The 25,093-nt window shown below is 42.8% G+C and overlaps 1 protein-coding gene across 2 annotated transcripts in view; it reads left to right on the forward strand.

Annotated features, from left to right (window-relative positions):
* Positions 1-1,022: 1,022 nt before the first annotated feature.
* HNRNPAB (heterogeneous nuclear ribonucleoprotein A/B) overlaps positions 1,023-25,093 on the forward strand; it is a 60,644-nt gene continuing 36,573 nt past the window's right edge. The window contains exons 1-2 of one of the 2 annotated variants that reach the window (XM_075856410.1): positions 1,023-1,237; positions 1,382-1,611. In XM_075856410.1, coding sequence (XP_075712525.1) covers positions 1,418-1,611 — 194 coding nt within the window. In that variant the 5' untranslated portion in view covers positions 1,023-1,237; positions 1,382-1,417. The remainder of the gene's footprint in view (positions 1,238-1,381; positions 1,612-25,093) is intronic. The other variant, XM_075856409.1, reaches the window with a different exon arrangement.

Here is a 25,093-nt window from a genome sequence, read left to right on the forward strand (position 1 = left end):
GGTGCCGATGTGTCCTCGCTCGTCTGACACGATGCAGGACCTGTGAGTGACGACACAGCGTGATCTGCCAGAAGCTGGGCGTTCTGAAGAGAAGTGGATGATACTTCTCGTCAGAATGCCCAGCTAGTAAAAGAAGTAAAAACGCCCCGATGTACGCACATAATACACGCCCACTTGTACTTTTACTTTTCAACACGCCCAATTGTACTTTTGCAAGCCTCATTTGCATAAATACAAAAATGGTCATAACTTGGCCAAAAATGCTCGTTTTTAAAAAATAAAAACGTTACTGTAATCTACATTGCAGCGCCGAACTGCTGCAATAGCAGATAGGGGTTGCAAAATCTGGTGACAGAGCCTCTTTAAAGGGGCTCTGTCACCAGTTTCATACTTCCCTATCTCCTATCTAATAGGCGCTGTGTTGTAGATAACTACGGTGTTGTTATCAGCGTCATACACTTTTCCTCATCCATGTCCAGCTTTAGTCACAGCACAGCGTGGTCACAGCCTGGAGGCGATGTCTGGTCATTCTCTCGACACTCCAGTGAAGGAAAAGCAGTGCGGGAGAGTGACGTCATAGCGTGATCTTTCACGCTATGCTGTGACTGACGCTAGGCATGAATGTCAGCGTCATATACTTTTCTTTAAAACGCCGACAGGGTTAAAGTAAAAAAAAAGCCCAGCTTTTTACCAAAAAATTGCATAAATGTTAAAATGCCCATAACTTTGTCACTAATAAACGTTTTGTTTTTTTAAAAAACAAAACAAAAAAACAACACAATAGTTATCTACAACACAACGCCTATTATATTAGGTAGAAGATAGGGAAGTATGAAACTGGTGACAGAGCCTCTTTTAAGCCATCAACCCTTCCACAAAAAGATGAGCATTGCCACCGACAGACAATAAAACCTTTCCCACAGGTTCGTCCACTTTAAAAGTCTCGCGATGAAACGCAGCCAATTGCCCCGCCTTTAGCCTCTGCGATAGACTAGCCAATAGCGAAGCTCGATAATACGAGATTGTTTCTGCATTAACCAATTGTAAGCGTCTGTGTTCTGTGGTGCGCCGTTCCGGCTTTATAAAGGTAGCCACGAGTTGGCATTCTCACGAGAAACCATTTTGGAGGAGGCGAGCGGTTTCCTGCAAGTACCAGCGGCGTCTTCGTGAGCTGTCCGGAAACGAGGAGGTCGAGTTACTTACATTGACGCTACGCACTCGTGGCTGTTTTTTTACGGTAATTTCCCTAAGCGGCGCACGTTTTACTTCGACAGCATTGTTGGTTTCAGCGTAGCGATCACTGGGTGTATAACGCAATTCGTGTCTAATACTACACGAACGTCTGAACGCCCTCTTATCTAACTTTATTTTTTTTCTTAAGGACGTGATTTCTCCCACCCTGCTCGATTGTTCAAAAATGTCGGAGCCCGAGCTGTATATGGAAACCTCAGAAAATGGCCATGAGGCTGCAGAGGGTGACTCCGCCGAATCTAAACAGTCAGTGGAACCTGTAGGCCAAAATGGTTCCGAGGGTGAGCAGATCGATGCAATCAAAGCCGAAGAGGACGCAGGGTGCGTACCTGATATTTCTCCAAGTGTAAATCAAGCCGCGTAAGTTGTGGAGCTTTACTATGGTAACTGTATATATTTAACTATGCGATTCATCCTTTGTTCCTCTGCTTTTGTTGGCGCCATCTGGCATAGGGGGAGGGGCTTGCCTTGTACACAGTTTGTGAGGGTTTATCGGCAGGTTAGCGCTCTTTTATGGACGGCTCTCTTGCTCAATACGCTTTATGTATAAACGTGTGCAGCGCTCTTACAAGCTTCTTGAGCTGGTGCGCTAGTATCATCCCTGGGCCACCTTTCTGATGTACTAAAGCAGTGGCTACCCAAGAGGCTATTACTGACTCGCGATGCTTGTGACTATTGTAATTGTACGGATTCATGTATCATGTGGCGTATTTAGAGATCAATACCCAGTGGCAACTTCATTAAAGGGGTTTTCCCATCAGACATTTATGACATATCCGCAGGCTGTCATAAATGCGGGTCTGGGACCCACCACCTATCTCTAGAGCGGGCCCCCCAAGCCCTGTTCTACCGCTCTGTTGTGGCTGACGCTTGGTATTTCCGACCATGAATTACGGAAACGGCTTAGCTTGTTCAGCTACGCTGTTTCTCTAAGTCCCATAGTAGTGAATGGCAATTACAGAAGCCGCGTAGGATGCGATCTAAGCGGTCTCTAATTCATGGTTGGAAATCACACGCGCTAGCCACGAGCGGTAGGGACAGGGTTTAAGGGGGCCTGTTCTAAAGATAGATGCGGGTCTCACCACTTGGGACCCCCATGTATCTGACATTTGACATATCCTGTGGATATGTCATAAATGTGTCTGATGGGAAAACCCCTTTAAGAAATGTCATAGGTAATGTTCAAATGACTTAACTGGTAGCCCCCTGGTAAATTGTGTATGTAACTGGAAATGCTGCAGATCATACGGTCGTGTTCTACTGAGCTCAAATTACTCAAAATTACCCGCGTGGTCCAGTTATCTATGAAGGCTTATATAGTTCATAGTCATCCCCCGTAGGGTTGCACAACTCATCTAAACTTCGATACTGTGCACCCTCAAAAGTTTCGAAACCATTATTTTGTGTATTTCTATACTAAGCTGCTATGTAATAGTCAGTGCCCCTCTCCTGATTCCTAACACGTTCGCTTGCGGTCAGCTTGATGTGATGCGGCCGTTGCCGGCACGGACGATAGAACATGGTGGGCGCACTACAACCCCCACCCCCCCAATGTTCTCATTCGTTAGTGCAGCGCTGGCCACGTCATCTTATGCTGATCTCCCGCGCGTGCGCTTATTGCCATGAGCGGAGCAATGGCTGTATTACATAGCCGCAGCCCCGCTCTAATGGCGGAGTTCAGAGAAACCGCTGGTCTCTGCCGCTATTCCCTTGAAGGCTGCGAGCGAAGCAGACTGCAGCGTTCAAGGGCTAAATGAGAAGGGACATGCCCTTTGAATCGTGTCACAGGGAATCCTTGTGACATGATTGAGGGACATACCATAGATGGGCAGACAGCCCAGGGTCCATTGGAGGACCCCATGGCTTTCTGACCATATTTCCTGTTAGGCATACTTATTTATGTCCCAACTGCCTGCGTACAATCAGTACACAGGCTAATGTACTGGCCTATAGATATACGCCAGTACATTAACGTTTAAAGCTAAAAAAATAAAGTAATGTTTACATTTAAAAAAAACAACGTTTTTATGATTAACATTAACCTGTTTGCGCTCAGCGACGTACCATTCCGTCATGGTAGCCACATCGTTCTAGCTCCATGATTGAATAGTACGTCGCTGGAAGAACGGCCGTTTCGGCCGTCCTCCCGACATATACAGGTGCTGTGGCACCTGCTTTCTCTTACTGCAGTTAACGCAGCTCCTACAGTAGGGAACCATCGCAGTGTCCCTGCTGATTAATCGCTTAAAAGCCGTGTTCAATAGCGATCGAGGCTTCTTAGGGGTTAAACCACAATCGCCGGTCAGCTACATGATAGCGGGCGGCGATAGTTGCTATGGCAATGGGACGCCTAATAATGACGCCCGTCTATGCCGTCTATGGAAGCCTAGTGGGTCGGTACAGTCAGGACTCACTATACTTGCTAATAGCGAGTAGCTGACCGCTCTAATAAACTGCTCTATGCATGTAGTGCAGTGTATTAGAATAGGATAAAGTGTGAAAATAAAGGCTTTAAAAGTAAAAATCCCCTTTTTCCCTGATCAGTCCTTTATTAATAAAAAAAAATTAAACTGCATAATTGGTATTACCGCAGCCGTAACATCCTGAGCTACAAAAGTATATCTACCCCGCGCGGTGAAGGCCATAATAGAAAATAATAAACCATACTAGAATCACAATTTTTTTTGGTCACTTCATCTCCCAAAAAATTGAATAAAAGATCAAAAAGTCACATGTACCTAAAAATGGTACAGATCAAAACTACAGTTCGTTACGCAAAAAAACAAGTCCTCGCTCAGCTTTCTTGATTGAAAAATAAAAGTTATCGCTCCTAGAATATGGCAACACAAAAAGTAAATGATTTTTTTAAATAAACAGTATTATTGTCCAAACAAAATAAGACATAAAGTAATTTATAGCGCATGGGGAATGCTGTAAAAAACAATAGTTTTTTTTTTTTTTTTTTTTTTAATCGCCACACCTCTTAAAAATAGAATAAAAGCTGATGTAAAGGTCTCATGCACCCCCATAAAAACTGCAACAAATTCCTCAAGGTCTAGTTTCCAAAATGGGGTCACTTTTAAGGGGTTTCCCCTGTACTGGTACCTCAGAAGCTCTGCAAGTGCAACATGGCACCCAGAAACCAATCAAGCAAAATCTACATGCCAAATAGTGCTCCTGCCTTTCTGACCTCTGCTGTTTGTCCAATCAGCAGTTTATGACCACGTATGGGTTACTGCTGTAATCGGGAGAAATTTCTTTACAAATGTTGGTGTCCTTTTTCTCCTTTATTCCTTGTCAAAATCAATTTTTTTTTACATTTTATCGTAAAAATGTGATTTTCAATTGCACAGCCTAATTCCAGAAAATGCAGAAAAAATACCAGTGGGATCTAAATGCCCACTATACCCCTTGATAAGTTCCTTGAGGGGTGTAGTTCGCCAAATAGGGTAACTTTTGGGGGTTTTCACTGTTTTGGCACCACAAGACCCCTTCAAACCGGACATGGTGCCTAATAAAAAGGATCCATTAGTGCGCTAGGGCCACATGTGGGATATTTCTCAAAACGAAAGAATCTGGGAAATAAGTATTGAGTTGCGTTTCTCTGGTGAAACCTTCTGTTTTACATGGAATAAAAAGAATATTTTCCTTTAAATTCCTGTGAAACTCCTAAATGGTTAATAAACTTTCTATATGCTGCTGTGAATACTTTGAGGGGTCTAGTTTCTAAAATGGGCTGTTTGATAGGGGTTTCTAATATATGGGCCCCTCAAAGCCACTTGAGAACTGAACTGGAACCTAAAAAAAAGAGGCTTTTGAAATTTTATTCAAAGCCTGAGAAATTGCTGCTTGTGTTCTAAGCCAGGGGTCTCAAACTCAGCCGGGTAAGTGGACCGCATATAGAAAAAATGGGAAGTTGACGGGCCGCATTACTTTCAAATTTGATACTGTTTCGATACTGTGCATCCCTAAACGGTTCGATACTGAGCTGCGCAGCCGCACAGCTCAGTATAGTAATACATGAATGTATGGGAGCGCGGCTGCGGCTGTGTACAGCCATTGCCGCGCTCCTGAGTCATGATAAGTGCGCAGGGTCAGGATGATGTGATGCGGCCGGCTAATGAGGCGGCACTGAAGACCGAACATGGCAGGCGCTCTACAAAACGCCCACATGTTCTGTCTCCAGCGCCTGAACTGCCGCTCATTAGTGCAGCGCCGGCCGCACCTCCTCATGCTGACCGCGCACACACTTTCTGTCAGGTGCGGGGCAATGACTGTATTACACAGCCACAGCCCCGCTCTATAACGCCGGAGATCAGAGAGACCTCTCCGCCGTTATTCCCCTGAATGCTGCGATCACAGCTGACTGCAGCATTCAGGAGAAAATGAGAAGGGGGATGCCCCTGGATCGCGTCACGGGGAATTCCTGTGACGCGATCGAGGGCCATACCATATATGGGCAGACAGCTCAGGGTCTATTGACGGACCCCAGGGCTGTCTTACCATATTTCCTGTTAGGACATACCCAAGTATGTCCTAACAACTGCCTGTGTGCTTTCTGTCCACAGGTTAATGTACTGGCACATATCTGATATGTCAGTACATTAAAGTTTAAAAATAAAGTAAAAACAAAGTATTGTTAAATGTAAAAAAAATACACATTCACCTTTTTAACAATAAACATTAAAATAAGTCTCAATACATAAAATATTCACACATTCAGTAATGGCGCGCACAACAATTTTTTTGCATCATTTATGATGTGTACGCTGTAAAAAAATGAAATAAACACGGCTTTCATTCACTTATTAATGTGAGGTGTGATGAATTTAACCTCCATGTTCCTCACATTAATAGTAATTAACCCCATCATGTACCTCGCACATTAACCCAATATGACTGAGAAACATGATGGGATTAATTACTATTAATGTGAGGCACGTTCAAAATTCATCACATGAATGTTTTTTTTTTTTATTACTGTTGGCAAAGTATCGAAATTGGTATCGAAATCGCAATACTAAGCGAAGTATCGGAATCGAAGTCCAAATTCTGGTATCGTGACATCCCTAGATACAATACAAAATTATTGTTAATCAATTAGTTATTTTTCATTTTCTCAACAACAAAGAAAATAAACTCAACATTTGTAAAGCAACTTCTCTGGAGTACGGAAATACTCCATACGTGGTCATAAACTGCTGTTTGGGCACACAGGGCTCAGAAGAACCTTTTGGCTTTTGGAGTGCAGAATTTGCTGGATTAGTTTCTGGGCGCTATGTCGAATTTGCAAAGCCCCTGTAAGACAAACATTGAAAACTCACCAGAAGTGACCCAATTTTGGAAACTGCACCCCTCACATAGGGGTGTAGTGACCATGTTAATCCCACAGGTGTTTTCCAGAAAATGGCGTGCACTCGATGTTGCAGAGTGAAAATGGGAATTTTTCCATAGATATGCAAATATGTGGTGGCCAACTTATTCCACCATGAAAAGACAGCTCTCTAACTATTATACTGTGTTTCCTGGTTTTAGAATCCTCCTACATGTGTCCCTTATCTTTTGACTGGACATTCGACCAGGCTCAAGAGTGAAAGAGCACCATGCAAGTTAAGGCCTAATTTGGCAAAGTATTGGTTTCACAATTGCAGAGGCTCTGATGTGAAATAATAAACCCATGAGAAGTGACTGTTTTGAAAACTGCACCTTTCAAGGCATTTATTAAGGAGTGTAGTGAGCATTTTCACCCCACAGGTTTTTCCATATATTGCGCTGCGGATGGTGTAAAGTAAAAATGTACATTTTTCCTTAGATATGCCATTTCAGTGGCAAATGTCATGCCCAGCTTGTGCCACTGGAGACACACACCCCAAAAATTGTTAAAAGGGTACTCCCTGGTATGGCGATGCCATATATGTGGAAGGAAACAGCTGTTTGGCATGCTGTAGGGTTCAGAAGGGAGGGAGCGCAATTTGTTTTTAGGATCATGTTGAACTATTGGTCTTTTTGGATCACTTGCATGTAGAACTGAGTGATTTTTGCCTAAATGTTTTTTTTTTTAAACCCTATGAATGTTTACCAATGTGTATAATATAGACAGGGGGAGAAGAAAATAATCCTGAGATATAGATGGATATATATATCAGGATTATTTATATATCTAATTGGGCACTCGGCTCAAATTGACTTTAAAAGTAGAAATTTATTAGATTATAGTTAAAATTTAATATGTACATTCTTGCATAAACTGACAGACAACACAGACCTGGTCGGGTAGTAAATATGATTCAATGATAGAAAATGTTAATCCAAAAGAGTATATACTACGCAAATCTAGCTTAATGCATAAATATTAGTCATAATGGAAAATATGGTTGCATACAGATTGAATGTGTACCACCTTACGATTCATATACAAATAGTACCACTAAAAATACCATGGACTGAAAATTACTATATGGCGGAATTCACACGACTGATTCCCGGCCGGGTGCCGGCCGTTCATAAATCGGCCGGCACCCGGCTGCATTAGGAATAATAGCCCCCTAATGGGGCTATTCACACGACCGATTTTTTTGACGGCCGGGAAAACCGCCCGTCAAAAAATAGGACATGCTCTATTTTCAGCTGGGTGCCCGGCCGCCCGGCTCCCATAGAAGTCTATGGGGCCGGGTAATACACGGCCATCACCGGAATGTGTCCCGAGTGATGGCCGGGTCTACCGTCGCTCGCGCACTCTCTCTCCTCCTCACAGTGCAGAGTGCATGTGAGGAGGAGGAGGATCTTTTATTGCTCGCTGTAGGAGTCAGAATCCCCAATCCCTGGCTGGGGATTGGGGATTCCGCTACAGGAGAAGTGCGTGACTGCACTGTCCATATATGGACACAGCGAAGTCACGCACTTCTGCAGCGGAATCCCCGACTCTATGGCCGGGGATGCCGCTACAGGAGAAGTGCGTGACTACACTGTCCATATATGGACGCAGCGAAGTCACTCACTTCTGCAGCGGAATCCCCAACTCTATGGCCGGGGATTCCACTACAGGAGAAGTGAGTGACTACACTGTCCATATATGGACACAGCGAAGTCACTCACTTCTGCAGCGAAATCCCCGACTCTATGGCCGGGGATTCCGCTACAGGAGAAGTGAGTGACTACACTGTCCATATATGGACACAGTGACGTCACTCACTTCTGAAGCGGAATTCCTGACCTGTGGCAGGGAATTCCTCTTCAGGAGAAGTCAGTGACTACACTGTCCATATATGGACATTGAAGTCAGTGACTTCTCCTGGAAGGGGGGGGAGGATGGGTGCAACCTACAGGGGACTGTGTGGCATCACCTACAGGGGGCAGGGTGGCATCACCTACAGGGGGCAGGGTGGCATCACCTACAGGGGGCAGGGTGGCATCACCTACAGGGGGCAGGGTGGCATCACCTACAGGGGGCAGGGTGGCATCACCTACAGGGGGCAGGGTGGCATCACCTACAGGGGGCAGGGTGGCATCGCCTACAGGGGGCAGGGTGGCATCGCCTACAGGGGGCAGGGTGGCATCGCCTACAGGGGGCTGTGTGGCATCGCCTGCAGGGGACTTGGTGGCATCGCCTGCATGGGACTTGGTGGCATCGCCTGCAGGGGACTTGGCGGCATCGCCTGCAGGGGACTTGGCGGCATCGCCTGCAGGGGGCTGGGCGGCATCGCCTGCAGGGGGCTGGGTGGCATTACCTACCAGGGGGGCTGTGGCATTATCTACAAAGGGCTAAATTCATCCGATTTTAAAACTGACAGGGAAAAAAACGGATGCAAATCGGCCGGTAAAAAACGGCAACTTGGCCCGCAACGGAATCGGAACGGATGCAAACCGGCCGGGAAAAACGGCCGATTTTCCCGGCCGACACTCGGACCCTGTCGTGTGAATGAGGCCTATATATTTTTATTTATTTAGTTCAGGGTAACTGTTACATATAGTCATGAATGACTCTATAAATAAACGTAGCCTTGTCAGACATAGCTATATATTCTGTATAGAATTCAAATTGTCATCATAGTAAATGGACAAAAGGGTATACTCCTCATTTGAGCGCATATACAGCAGCCAACAAGGGATTTGAGACCAGTTCTGTCAATGGAGCAGAATAGAACGTCCCTTCTGCGTAAATAGGCCACGGCTTGGCGAGGATTTTTACAAATACTGGAGTTCAGACGAGACCATGCAGGAGTTACTTAATGACTTCAAAAATAACCTTACCCCTGAGGAGGAAGATGCACTATCTGCTCTTGAGGAATTAAACATTGAATCATTGAATTCTACTTCTATTGTACCTATCGTCCCAAAGTTCATGGATTTAAAACCCACTTGCCTCACTGCCACCAATCTCTTCCAACCGTTACATGAGAGAATTAATGGAAGGGATTGATCGGGATTTGAGCTGCATTAAATGGTCTAATCCTATAAAACAATCTTCCATATGAAGAACGCTTGGCTCTAAGTGAATTATGCAATATTAAAGAAATAATAATAAAACTTAGTGATAAAGGTGGGAATGTAGTCCATTATTTGAGATTACTCAAAAATTAAATTGAAAATTGGTTTGCTCTCGAGGAAGGCTTAATAACTAAGATTGAGTTCAACTAAATGTTAAGGAACCCAAAATGCTGACCATATACATCTTACCCAAAGTTCACAAGGAGACTCTCCAACCGGACGTCCAATTATCTCCGGTATAGCGGGACCCAGTCATAAATTAGGTAAATTTGTTGACTAGAAGTTGAAGAATTTTGTGAAACTATTACCATCGTTTGGTCACTACATCCCCAGTGTCTAAAACAAACTACATAACTTAAAGAGGCTCTGTCACCAGATTTTGCAACCCCTATCTGCTATTGCAGCAGATAGGCGCTGCAATGTAGATTACAGTAACGTTTTTATTTGTAAAAAACGAGCATTTTTGGCCAAGTTATGACCATTTTTGTAGTTATGCAAATGAGGCTTGCAAAAGTCCAAGTGGGTGTGTTTAAAAGTAAAAGTCCAAGTGGGCGTGTATTAGGTGCGTACATCGGGGCGTTTTTAATACTTTCACTAGCTGGGCGCTCTGATGAGAAGTAACCTTCTCTTCAGAACGCCCAGCTTGTGACAGTGCAGATCTGTGACGTCACTCACAGGTCCTGCATCGTGACGGCCACATCGGCACCAGAGGCTACAGTTGATTCTGCAGCAGCATCAGCGTTTGCAGGTAAGTCGATCTTACCTGCAAACGCTGATGCTGCTGCAGAATCAACTGTAGCCTCTGCTGCCGATGTGGCCGTCACGATGCAGGACCTGTGAGTGACGTCACAGATCTGCACTGTCACAAGCTGGGCGTTCTGAAGAGGATGTTACTTCTCTTCACAGCGCCCAGCTAGTAAAAGTATTAAAAACGCCCCGATGTACGCACCTAATACACGCCCACTTGGACTTTTACTTTTAAACACACCCACTTGGACTTTTGCAAGCCTCATTTGCATAACTACAAAAATGGTCATAACTTGGCCAAAAATGCTCGTTTTTTACAAATAAAAACGTTACTGTAATCTACATTGCAGCGCCTATCTGCTGCAATAGCAGATAGGGGTTGCAAAATCTGGTGACAGAGCCTCTTTAAAGATGCTCTGGGACCACATAAGTGCCCTATCTTGTACATAATGTGATCGGTGCTGTAATGTAGATTACAGCAGTGGGTTTTATTAAAAAACTTAAGTTATGACCTATTTTAGCTTTATGCTAATGACTTTCTTAATGGACAACTGGCTGTGTTTTTACTTTTGACCAAGTGGGTGTTGTAAAGAGAAGCGTATGACTCTTACTAATCAGCATCATACACTTCTCTCCATTCATTTACTCTGCACTTAGTTAACAACGCAGGATCACTATGCAGTCACATTCACACTAAGATTACTGAAGTGTCTTGACAGTGACTAGACATCACCTCCAGCCAGGACGGGATGTCTATTCACAATCCCAACACTTCGGTAACATTTGTGTGTGACTTACTCACACAATACATCGAGATCATGCTGTTCTGTCATTTACTTCAAGATTACTCTTGCTGTGCTGTAAGTCACACACAAACGTTACTGAAGTGTCGAATTGGTTGGACTCACTGTCAAGACACTTCAGTAACATTAATGTGTGTGTATGTGACTGCACATAGTGAACAACGCAAGATCACTATGTGCATAAAAAATTAATGGGGAGAAGTGAATGACTGTGATTGGTCAGCATCATACACTTCTCTCCACAACGCCCACTTGGTCAAAAGTAAAAACACGGCCAGTTTGTCTATTAAAGTCATTGGCTTAAAGCTAAAATAGGTCATAACTTGGTGAAAATAGATCATTTTTCGAAATAAAACACACTGCAGTAGTCTACTCTACAGCGCCGATCACGTTATGTACAAGATAGGGCACATTTAATGTGGTGAGAGCCTCTTTAAGTATCCCATCTCATAGTATACTTGTGGGATTAGATGGCTAATCCCTCTACACCACGATTCTACACACGGTTGGTTTAAAAGTTGTTGAATATTATCTTGACCGATAAAGATCTGAATTTGGCCCATCAGAATGAATTTTTCTGTTTCGATAACCAATTTTATTTACAAGTGGATGGTACTGCCATGGGTTCATAATGTGCTCAATCTTACACTTGCCTCCGCTAAGGATACTGGGAAATGGCAACTGTCTATCCTTGTGAACTATTCAAAAAATAGTGTTCCCTTTGGCTTAGTTTTATCGATGACGTCTTTATTTCATGGACTGGCACAAGTGAAGAGTTAAATGTGTTTGTCGACCTACTTAATAACTGTAATATACAGCTCATATATACAGCCAGTTGCCATGAGATCGGCTTCCTGGACCTCATAAGGAAAAATGAGGATAGAATAGAAACAAGCACATTTAGAAAACCGACAGCTGGTAACACCCTTCTGTTGGCACAAAGTCCTCTAAAATCCCTCATACGAGGTATACCAGTGGGTCAGTTTCTGCAATTATGCAGAAACCGCTCTGATCTGTATAACTTTAAGCAGGAGCCCTTGGAACTTAAGACCCGTTTTGAAAAGGGATACTCCACAAAATGTATCAAACATGGATATAATACACCATTACATACTAATAGGGAATCTCTTTTGTACCATAATGGACAAAGAATAATCCCTAAGAAAAATGTGAAATCCTTACCACTGTCTGGGAAACAAGAGAACAAGGTTAGATGTATTTCTAGGTTTGGACAACACTGGGAAGGAGTTAGGGAGATACTTGGAAAAAAAACAAACTGCCACAGCTGAGATTATGTGGAATTATTTGAGAAACGGTCGGTGACCACCCTAGTTTGACATCTGTCTAAAAGAGCCCCAAACCTTCGTTATCTCCTTGTAAGATCGGAGTTTCAAAGAGCTGCAAGCAGTAACTCGCCTACACACTATCTAAAAGGGATGTTTAAATGTGCTACATGCTCAGTGTAAATTCATTAGGAAGAGCAATGTATTTTTTGATTCGTCTAATCGCTGTAAGTTGGACGTTAAATGCTTTCTGGTCATTCGTCGATGGTTGTCTATTTGATCTATTGTCCCTGCAATAGATTTTATTTAGGGAAAGCCATAAGTTAAGTCCAACTCTGAATTGCTGAACATATAATGGATATAAAAAAATGGGGACGAAAAGAGCCCCTTAGCAATGCATTTCAAAGAATATCATAAACCGTCCCCATTTGGCCTTAACTTTATGGCCATATATCAGCTCCCAAAGAATAACAGGGGTGACAATCGAGAGTTCTACTCCAAAAGAAAAGTATGTGGATTTACAATCTTGGATCATTGGGCCCCTTGGGTTTAAATCATGAACTTAAATTGCATATATTACTTTGATGCGACCCGACCCGTGCAACTGTCCGGTGCATGGTTTGGCTCTTGGGACCCGGCTCGCATCTCCATCTCCTCATTTTCTTGGTGCGGCTGGGGTCCCGAGACATGACCCGCGTGACTGTACCCAGTGCGCCATATGTTATGCAGAGTTTGGAGCTGGAAGCAGATGGCTCCGTACACTGCATAGCTGCCTTACTGAAGCTTTGCCGCTATTCTGGTCCAGATCGTTGCTCCCACATGGATATCCAATGACCAGAGGCAGCTGATTGGTGCAGGGTTCGGGTGTTCGATCCCCACCGATCATATAATGATGACTTATCCTGTGGATAGGTAATCAGCTGTCCGTTCCCGGACCACCCCTTTAAGCTAAGTACCCTAAATATTCATGTGTCCGCTCTAAGTGCAATTTTTGCTAAAAATCTGGATGAGCATAGATGAATAAAAAAATTCATGAAGGCAGCATTTTAATTAAAGCCAAAGATCTCAACTTCTACCATGGGATTTAAATACCGTTCTAGAAGGACTCACTAAATAGCTATTTGATCCATTACTAGAATCAAACGTCAACACTCTTGGAAAACAGTGTTTTTAAAACAAAGGGAATGTTGCTAGAAATTATTATTTTTCAGTTAAACAATTAGTATTTGAGTCATTACACTGTTAATTTTTTCACAAGTCAGGAATTATTATAAACTAGATTCTGATTTATAACATTTCCATATGCTGGCCACTAGAGGGAGCAGTTCCCAAAATTGCAGCATGGTCACTGTGGTAAAGTAACTTCATTGATTTATGCTGCAAATTTGAAGTGGACACTTCTCTCGTGTCCACACAATCCCCCCTCCCTTCTGGCTAGTGCCAGAAGGAGGAGTTTGAATGTCTCCAAACCTCCTACACTGTGTGCCGCCATTTTCTGAGCGACTGCACAGTGTAGGAGGATACAGGGCTCAGGAGACAGTATCACACGAACATAATACACACATCACATACACTAACATAAATTACCTGCTCCTGCCTCCGCTGGCTCCTATTCCTTGCGCCTTCGCTTCGTTTACCATATGTCCAGAAGTCGTCATCTTACTGTCTGGCAGCGGCTTCCGGTCCACATGAAAATGGCGCCGGATTTCGCTCTACGAACGAGCATTTTGGGCTGTGTGGGAGCGGCGCATGCGCCGTTCCCACACAGACGGCGTACGCTTCTGAGAATGGAACGGTTCCCGTTCGCATTCTCTATGGGGTTGTAGGTGCCGTATAGCATCTCTGTATGTGTCGTTAATCGACACATACAGAGATGGAAATAAAATGTCAGCCCCCATAGAGAAGTAAAAGTTTGAATACAGTAAAAAGTAGAAAGTCACAACACTAATAAATACAGTTTTTGTTTAGTTTATTAAAAGCAATATAATAAAAAAAAAAATCATTACCCCTTCCCTTTAAAGGAACAGTGTCATCACAAATAAATTTTTTATATGTTAAAGATGTTAGTGCTTTAATAAAAACGTTTATATTCATTTGTGTGTTTGTGTTTTACTGTTTCTTATTTTTACACTTTTTCTTCCCTATGGGGGCTGCCATTTTTTGTTCCATTTCTGTGTGTGTCGATTAACGACACACACAGACATGGAGTACGGCAGCCACAGTCCCATAGGGACTGAACGGCTCCCGTCCCATTCACGTCCGTGTACGGCGTCTGTGTGGGAACTGCGCATGCGCCGCTCCCACACAGTCCTATTCGAAATTGGCGCCGTCCGGCGCCATTTTCCTGTGGACCGGAAGTCGCGGCCGGACTGTAATATTACTACTTCCGGTCGCGGCTTCCGGACTTGTGCACATGGAACAGCGGCAGCAAAGGGAGCGGACGGGCCGGAGGGAGCCGCGGCGGCAGGAGCATGTAAGAGATTTCAATGTATGTTAGTGTTTGTGTGTGTTTACTACTGTATGTAAACCTACTACACTGTGGGTTACCTCAAAAAATGGCGACACAGTGTAGGAGGTTAAACCTTTCAAACCCCTCGTTTATCCCGGCACTAGCCAGGATAAAGGAGGGGGGGGATGCTGAGAGCTCACTAGAGCGAGGGCTTTTAACCCAATGTTGCAATGCTGCAATTTTGGGAACTAGCTCCATCTAGTGACCAAAAATGGGTAGTATTATAAATTAGAAAAAATTTATATTTCCTGTCTCTTGAAAAAAATAAAAAAAATTTGAACAATGTTTAATCACCCACACACTAAATGTTTAATTTTTAAAAAAAAAACATGTTTTTCTGGCAACACCATGCCTTTAATGACAGGCCTGAAAAGACCTTAATGACCAGCTAAATTGTTCTGTTTTTGCCTTTCAGCAGCCATAACTTTTTTTTTTTATATATTTTCAATGACATGGCTGTATGAGGCCTTGTTTTATGCAAGAGAAATATTGTTTTTTTTTTTTTCCCACAGTTAATCTAGGAAAGTGATTCTCGTCATGGTTTTTCTTTTTTATCCCGTTCACGTTTCACGCTAAATAACCTGTTAGATTCATTCTTCAGGTTATTACAGTTGTGTAGATGCCTATGTAGGTTTTTTGTTTTTTTAGTGTAGGTGCATTAAAATTTATTTTATGCAAAATGACTTATTTTGGGACTTTTTTTTTATTTTATTTTTTTTAAATCCCGTTATAAAGGGAATGTGTCGCTTGAAAAAAATATATTATTTTTTTAGTTAAACGGTTAGTCAGTAAATGATTACACATTGTTCTAATTTTTTTCACAAGTCAGGAAATATTATAAATTAGATTCTAATTTATAACCTTTCCATGTGCTGGTCACTAGAGGGAGCAATTCCCAAAATTGCAGCATTGCAATGTGGTAAAGCAACCTCATTGCTTTATGCTGCAAATTTGGTGTAGACACAGACGCTCTAGTGTACTCGCACAATGCTCCCTCCTTTTATCCTGGCTAGTGCCAGGAGAAAGGAGCGGTTTGAATGTTCAAACCTCCTACACTGTGCCTCTGTTTTTTGAGCGACTGCACAGTGTAGGATTAGATACAGTGGTAATCACACAGTATAACACGCACAAACATAACTTACATGCTCCTAGTCCTTGCTTCTGAACATATGGACGGAAGCCGCGACCGGAAGTAGTCGTCTTACTGTCTGGCCGTGGCTTCTGGTCCACATGAAAATGTCGCGGGAGGTTCACATGACCTTCCTTTTGGACTGTGGGAGCGGCGCATGCGCCGCTCCCACACAGACAGCGTACGCTATAGTGAATGGAACGGCTCCTGTTCGCTTTCACTATGGGGATGTATATGCCGTATTCTATCTCTGTATGTGTCGTTAATCGACACAGATGAAAAAAAAAAAATTGCAGCCCCCATAGAGAAGTAAGTTAGAAAAAAGTAAAACACAAAATTTATTTTAACATACTAAAACCAAAAACATAAAAAAAAATTTGCCCGGTGACACCTGTCCTTTAAGGGATAACTTTATTTATAACATTTTTTTTTTAACTTGTAATGTATTAGCATACTCCTGGCGACAGTGTGCATCGGTAACTGGGAGTTCAGCTGTCACCGACAGCTGACACTCCACTCTTGCTGGCCAACGGTCCTCTGCTGCTGATTTTGGCGAATTAACACATTAAATGCGGCAATCGGTTGCAATCCCGAATTTTAGCGGTTTCTAGCATATCGGCAGACCCTGGTCCGAAATCGCGCTTTTTGCCGATAGCATGGCAAACGGAAGCCAAACAATGGCCTCCGTGTCTGCCATGGACAGAAGCCCATCAGGACAAACCTCCGGCTGGTCCTGATAGGCTTCCTGGCAGAGTGACAGGATGTCAGTTGTTCCCGAAGCACACTGTCGGCGACACGGTGTGCATCTGGAACTGGGAGGTCAGCTGTCCCCGACAGCTGACACTCCAGTATTGGTGATTGCTGCTGATTTTGGCAATTAACCCGTTAAATGCAGCGCTTGATTGCGATCACCACATTTAGAGTGTTTGTAGCACATCAGCAGCCCCCATACAATTGTGGGGGTTGCTGATGCTTGTGATGGCATCCGGAGGCCAGTGAACAGCCTCCGGGTCTACCATGTATGGAAGCCTATGAGGACCAGCCTCATAGACTTGCTGTGATGTCACTCTGACAGTTGGAATACGTTACACTGCCTAGGTAGTGTAATGTATTCTAGCAGCGATCAGAGCTGCAGGTAAAAAAAAATTGTGTAAAAAGAAAAAAGTTAATGTTTTATAAAAGTATAAAAATCTGTTTTTGTTTTCCTAGAAGTCATTTATTATAGGAAAAAATGAAAACGTTAAAGTACACACATTTGGTATCACCCTGTTCCTAACAACCCAAACTATAAAACTATAATGTTGTTTTTTCCACACTGAACGGCGCGAACAAAATAAATGGAAAACTGTCAGCATCACTATTTTTTGGTCACCACCCCTCCCAAGATATAGAATAAAAAGTGATCAAAAAGTTGCATTTACCCCAAAATAGTACCAATAAACTACAACCCATCCCGCAGAAAACAAAACCTCCCACAGCTTTTTGACTAAAAAATAAAGTTACGGCTCAGAATATGGTGTCTCAGAAATTAAATTATTTTATAGAAACGTAATTTTAATGTGCAAACGCTGCAAGACTTAAAACAATTAATATATATATATATATGTATGGTATTGCCGTAATCGTACAAACCCGTAGACTAAAGTAAAATGTAATTTATTGCGCACGATTAACGCTGAGAATTTAAAACTATAAAATTGCTGTTTTTTTGGTCACCTTAGCTCTACAAAAAAAAAAAAAATTAATAAAAAGTGATCAGGAAGATGTATGTACCATAAAATGGTACCAATGAAAGATACAGCTCGTCCCACCAAAAATAAGCGCTCAATCGATCAAAAAATAAGTTCTGGATGTCAGAATGTGATGACACAACAATTAATTTTTTTTTAAAAAAAATAGTCTTTTCTTTGTAAAATATAAAAAAAAAACCTATATAAATTTGGTATCACCATAATCGTATTGACGCAGAATAAAACTAAAGCTGTCGTTTTTACCGCACGGTGAAAGACTTAAAGGGAATGTGTTAGCAAAAAATGTATTTTTTTTTTTTAGTTAAACAATTAGTGTGTGGGTGATTAAACATTGTTCTAATGTTTTTTATTTTTTTCACGAGTCAGGAAATATTATAAATTGGATTCAATTTATATTTCCCATTGCTGGTCACTAGATGGAGCAATTCCCAAAATTGCAGCATTGCATGTGGTAAAGCAACCACATTGCTTTATGCTGCAAAATTGGGAAAAAATCCCTCGCTCTAGTGAGCTCTCAGAATCCCCCCTCCTTTATCCTGGCTAGTGCCGGGAGAAACGAGGGGATTGAACGGTCTAACCTCCTACACTGTGTCGCCATTTTTTGAGCTAACACACAGTGTAGTAGGTTAACATACACTAGTAAACACAGTAAAACACGAACATACATAGAAATCACTTACCTTCTCCAGTCGCCGCCGCCGCTCCCACCGGACCGTCCGCTCCGTCTGCTGCCGCTGCTCCATGTGCACAAGTCCGGAAGCCGCGACCGGAAGTAGTAATCTTACTGTCCGGCCGCAACTTCCGGTCCACAGGAAAATGGTGCCAGACGGCACGCATTTCAAATTGGACTGTGGGAGCGGCGCATGCGCCGTTCCCACAGACGGCGTACACCATAGTGGATGGAACGGGCCCCGTTCGCAGTCCCTATGGGACTGGAGCTGCCGTATTCCATGTCTGTATGTGTCGTTAATCGACACATACAGAAATGGAAAAAAAAATGGCCCCCATTGGGAAGAAAAAGTGTAAAAATAACACAAATAAATACAAACGTTTTTAATAAAACACTAACATCAAACTGATATAAGAAATTTTTTTGTGGCGACCCTGTTCCTTTAAAAGCAAAACCCCAAAAACAATGGAGCAATCAGTTTTTTTTCCAATTGTTCAGCCCGTAAATTATTTTTTTTCAGTTTCCCAGTACATTTTATGGTACTTTAAATGGTGTTAATAGAAACTACAACTCTTCCCGCAAAAAATAAGCCCTCATACCACTCTATTGATGGAAAAATAAATGATTATGGCTCTTGGAAGTCGGGGAGTGGAAAATGAAAAAGCAAAAAGGGATCCGTCCTGAAAGGGTTCATTTTCTAATAAAAAAAAACATTTATGACCACATATGGGGTATTGCTTTACAAATGCTGGGGTGCTTTTCCGCTTATCCCTGTGAAAATTAAAAAATTCAGCATTTTAGTTGACAAAAATGTTGATATTCATTTTCACAGCCTAGAAAAATTCCTTGAGGGTGTAGTTTCCAAAATAGTGTCACTTTTGGGGGGGTTGGGGGGTTTCCACTATTTTGGTCCCTCCGGGGCGTTGCAGACACGGCACTGAGCACCAATCAATCAAAATCTGTGCTCTTTCCCTTCTGAGCCCTGCAGTGGGACCAAACAGCAGTTTATTACCACATATGGAGTATTGCCATAATCGGGAACAATTGCTTTACAAATGTTAGAGTGCTTTTTCTCCTTTATTGCTTGTAAAAATGAGAATTATGTTTCCATAGGGAAAAAAGGTGATTTTCATTTGCACAGATTAATTCCACTAAATTCTCCAGTAAAACTGTGGGGTCAAAATGCTCACTATACCCCTAGAAAAATGCCTTGAGGGGTGTAGCTTCCAAAATGGGGTATCTTTTGGACCGTTTCAACTGTTTAGGTACCACAAGACCTCTTCAAACCTGACTTGGTGCTTAAAATATATTCCTAAAAATAGGAGGCCCCAAAATCCACTAGGTGCTTCTGAGTCCAGTGATTCAGTCCATTAGGACACTAGGGCCACATGTGGGATATTTCTAAACTGCAGAATCTGGGCAATAAATTTTGAGTTGCGTTTTCTAGTAAAACCTTCTGGGTTTTTTTTATTACATATTAATTTTGGCACAAAAAATGAAATTTGTAAATTTCACCTTTACTTTGTTTTAAAGAGGCTCTGTCACCACATTAGTGCCCTATCTCCTACATAAGGAGATGGATGCTATAATGTAGGTGACAGCAGTGCTTTTTATTTAATAAAACGATCTGTTTTCACCACTTTAGCACAAATCTAAAATTGCTAATAATGAGTTGCTTAATGCCCAAGTGGGCGTGTTTTTACTTTAGACCAAGTGGGCGTTGTACAGAGGAGTGTATGACGCTGACCAATCAGCGTCATGCACTCTCCATTTATTTAGGCAGCGCATAGGGATCTTTTTAGTTCGCTATGTGCTGTCTTATACTAACACATTAACGATACTGAAGTGTTTAGACAGTGAATAGACATTCCACGGGATGTCTTTTCACAATCTCTGCACTTCGTTACGGTTTCTATGGTAGTTACAGCAGAGGAAGCATAATCTTGCGAGATCACGCTGTAAATGACAGGTTACAACGAGATTACGCTTCCTCTTCCTTAACTACCATATCAAACAGATCATTTTATTAAATAAGAAGCACTGCTGTCACCTACATTATAGCACCCATCTCCTTATGTAGGTGATAGGGCACTTATAATGTGGTGACAGAGCCTCTTTAATTCTTGTGTAACGCCTAAAGGGTTAAAGTACTTCTGAATGTGGTTTTGAATACTTTGAGGGTTGCAGTTTTCAAAATGGGGTGTTAATGGGTACTTTCTATTAAGGCCCTCAAAGCCACTTCAGAACTGGTCCCTGAAAAAATAGGCTTTTGAAAATGAGAAATTGCTGCTAAAGTTCTAAGCCTTGTAATATCCTAGAAAAATAAAAGGACGTGAATAAAAACTGATGCACACATAAAGTAGACATATGGGAAATGTTAAAGAGGCTCTGTCACCACATTAGTGCCCTATCTCCTACATAAGGAGATCGGCGCTATAATGTAGGTGACAGTGATGCTTTTTATTTAAAAAAAACTATCTATTTTCACAATGTTAGGAGCGATTTTGGTTTATGCTAATGAGTTTCTTAATGCCCAAGTGGGCGTATTTTTACTTTCGACCAAGTGGGCGTTGTACAGAGGAGTGTATGACGCTGACCAATCGGCGTCATGCACTCCTCCTCTCCATTAATTTACACAGCAGAATCGCGTTCTTACTAGAACATGATCTGCAGCCACATACAGTGTCCTAATAATGAATACACATGACCATCCAGCCTGGACGTCATGTGTATTCAGAATCCTGACACTTCTGAATCTTTTCTGTGAGATTCCAGCAACGGATGCGAAATCTCGTTTACCTCCGTAATCTCGTGAGATTTCGTATCCGTTGCTGGAATCTCACAGAAAAGATTCAGAATTGTCAGGATTCTGAATACACATGACGTCCAGGCTGGATGGTCATGTGTATTCATTATCAGGACACTGTATGTGGCTGCAGATCATGTTCTAGTAAGAACGAGATTCTGCTGTCTAAATGAATGGAGAGGAGTGCATGATGCCGATTGGTCAGCGTCATACACTCCTCTGTACAACGCCCACTTGGTCGAATGTAAAAATACGCCTACTTGGGCATTAAGAAACTCATCAGCTCCTTAACGCCGAAGGACGGATATATCCGTCCTCAGCAGCTGCTAGTTCGCGCAGGAGGACGGATATATCCGTCCTGTGATGGCGCGGGTACTGACACTGTACCCACGCGATCAGCGGCAGGAGCACGGCTGCTATACACAGCCTAGCTCCTGCTGCAACTGCCGGAATCGAAACGCGCGCCAATTCCGGCAGTTTAACCCATTTAATTCCGCTGTCAATAGTGACAGCGGCATTTAATGTGTTTGACAGAGGGAGGGAGCTCCCTCTGTCACCCGATCGGCGCCCCCGCAAACAAATCGCGGGTCGCCGTCGGGTTTCCATGACAGCCGTGGGTCTAACAAAGACCCCCAGGTCTGCCTTCAGCATCTGCCTGTTAGGCGATGCCGGAGGCATGACCTAACAGGTTGCCTGTCAGTTTTACACTGACAGGCAATAATGCTTTGGTATACGAAGTATACCAAAGCATTATATATGCGATCGGCACATCGCATAGTGAAGTCCCCTAGTGGGACTAAAAAAAAAAAATGTAAAACGGTTAAATAAAGTTTGTGAAAAAAATAAATAAATAATTACAGTCAAAGTCAAATAAAACTACTTTTTTGGCCCAAAAAGTGGTTTTATTTAGTAAAACGGTCAAAACAAATCACACATACACATATATGGTATCCCCGCGATCGTAACAACTTGACCAATAAAATGCACATATTAATTAAACCGCCGGATGAACGGCGTCGAAAGAAAACGCAAAAAACAACGTCAAAATTCTCTTTTCTCCCATTCCCCCCATAAAAAATAAAATAAAAGTTAATCTAAGTCCTATGTACCCCAAAATAGTACTAATAAAAACTACACATTGTCCCGCAAAAATCAAGCCCACGTACGGCCACATCGACGGAAAAATAAACGTTACGTCTCTTGGAATGCGGCGATGCAAAAACAAGTAATTTTTTTCTAAAAGGGTTTTTATTGTGCAAACGTAGGAAAACATATAAAACCTTTACATATTTGGTATCCCCGTAATCGTGCCGAGCCATAGAATAAAGTTAACATGTTATTTACGCTGCATAGTAAACGGCGTAAATTTATAACGTGAAAATTAATGCTGGAATAGCTGCTTATTTTCAATTCTCTCCTAAAATAAAGTTAATAAAAGTTAATCAATATGTTATAAGCATCTAAAAATGGTACAATTACAAAATACAACTCGTCCCACAAAAAACAAGCCCTTATACGGCTATGTCGACGGAATAAAAAGAGTTACGACTCTTGGAATGCGACCATGAAAAAACAAAAAATAATCCTTGGTCATTAACGTGCAAAATGGCCCGGTCATTAAGGGGTTAGCATAAACCAAAATCGCTCCTAACGTTGTGAAAATAGACCACTTTTTTAAAAATAAAAAGCATTACGGTCACCTACATTACAGCGCCGATCTCCTTACATAGGAGATAGGGCACTTATAATGTGGTGACAGAGCTTCTCTAACTAGTAACTATTTTGTGTGGTATTACTATCTGTTTTACAAGCAAATACATTTAAATTTAGAACAAGTTTTTCACAATTGAATTTATCGACAATATTTTCACTAACATAAAGTACAATATGTCACGAGAAAACAATCTCCGAATCACTTGGATAGGTAACAGCATTCCGGAGTTATTATCACATAGTGACACGTCAGATTTGAAAAATCATCTGTGTCCGAGGCCAAAACAGGCTGTGTCCTGAAGGGGTTAAAGGAACAGTGTAATCACATTTTTTTTTTTAATATGTTAAAGATGTTAGTGCTTTATTAAAAACGTTTATATTTATTTGTGTGTTTTACTTTTTCTTATTTTTACACTTTTTCTTCCCTATGGGGGCTGCCATTTTTTTCCCATTTCTGTATGTGTCGATTAACGACACATACAGACATGGAATACGGCAGCCACAGTCCCATAGGGACTGCGAACGGCTCCCGTCCCATCCACTTCTGTGTACGCCGTCTGTGTGGGAACTGTGCATGCGCCGCTCCCACACAGTCCAATTTGAAATGCGCGCCGTCCGGTGCCATTTTCCTGTGGACCGGAAGTCGTGGCCGGACAGTAAGATTACTACTTCCGGTCGCGGCAGGAGCAGGTAAGAGATTTCTATGTATGTTCGTGTTTGTGTACGTTTACTACTGTATGTAAACCTACTACACTGTGTGTTAGCTCAAAAAATGGCGACACACAGTGTAGGAGGTTAGACCGTTCAAACCCCTCGTTTATCCCGGCACTAGCCAGGATAAAGGAGGGGGGGGATGCTGAGAGCTCACTAGAGCGAGGGCTTTTTACCCAATTTTGCAATGCTGCAATTTTGGGAATGGCTCCATCTAGTGACCAGCAATTGGAAATATTATAAATTAGAATTTATAATATTTCCTGACTCGTGAAAAAAATAAAACGTTGAAAAATTTGAACAATGTTTAATCACCTACACACTAAATCTTTAATTAAAAAAAAAACAACATGTTTTTCTGGCAACACATTCCCTTTAAGCTGTTTGCTTCTTTCTAAACTGGTAACTTTCATTTACATGTTTGAACACTTAGGCCTCATTCCAGGCCTCGGCCAGGGTTTCCCGGCCGGGTGCCAGCCGTTCATAAATCGGCCGGCACCCGGCTGCATTAGGAATATTAGACCCCTAATGGGGCTATTCACACGACCGATTTTTAGACGGCCGGGAAAACCGGCTGTCAAAAAGTAGGTCATGCTCTATTTTCGGCCGGGCGCCCGGCTCCCATAGAAGTCTATGGGGCCGGGTAATACACGGCCATCACCGGAATGTGTCCCGAGTGATGGCCGGGTTTTCCGTCGCTTGCGCTCTATCTCCTCCTCACAGCGCAGAGTGCATGTGAGGAGGAGGAGTTTATGCCATTCGGACGAATGGCTGTACGCTGGAGATACTGTGTGGCAGGGCCGGGGTGTACAGCAGGTGGAAGGGAGCGCTGCGCTGGCTCCGGCTCCCTTCCCCTGCTTGTTTTAAAAGCGCCCTGGCCCGGCGACACCTTCCATGGCGCCGCTAGCAGCTGCTGCGGCTGCTACTACTGTAGCGACGCCACTATAGCAGAGCAGAGAGGTATCTCCCTGCTCTATGTGCTAGCCCCACTTTAGCTCCTTGAAGGAGCGGAATCCCTGTGTTTTCGGGGATTCCGCTCCTGGACAGAGCGCTTGATGTCTCTGTCTATATCCGGGCAATGACATCAGGGGAAACTCCTGAAGCGGAATCCCTGAACACATGGGGATTCCCCTTCAGGAGTTGCTGCTGATGTCACTGTCCAGATCTGCCCAGCCCGGATGCAAAACTTTATGCAAACGGGCCGGACAAAATGGCCGATTTTACCGGCCGACA

Source organism: Rhinoderma darwinii, chromosome 3 (assembly GCF_050947455.1).
Source record: "Rhinoderma darwinii isolate aRhiDar2 chromosome 3, aRhiDar2.hap1, whole genome shotgun sequence".
In the NCBI taxonomy this organism is placed as follows: domain Eukaryota; kingdom Metazoa; phylum Chordata; class Amphibia; order Anura; family Rhinodermatidae; genus Rhinoderma; species Rhinoderma darwinii.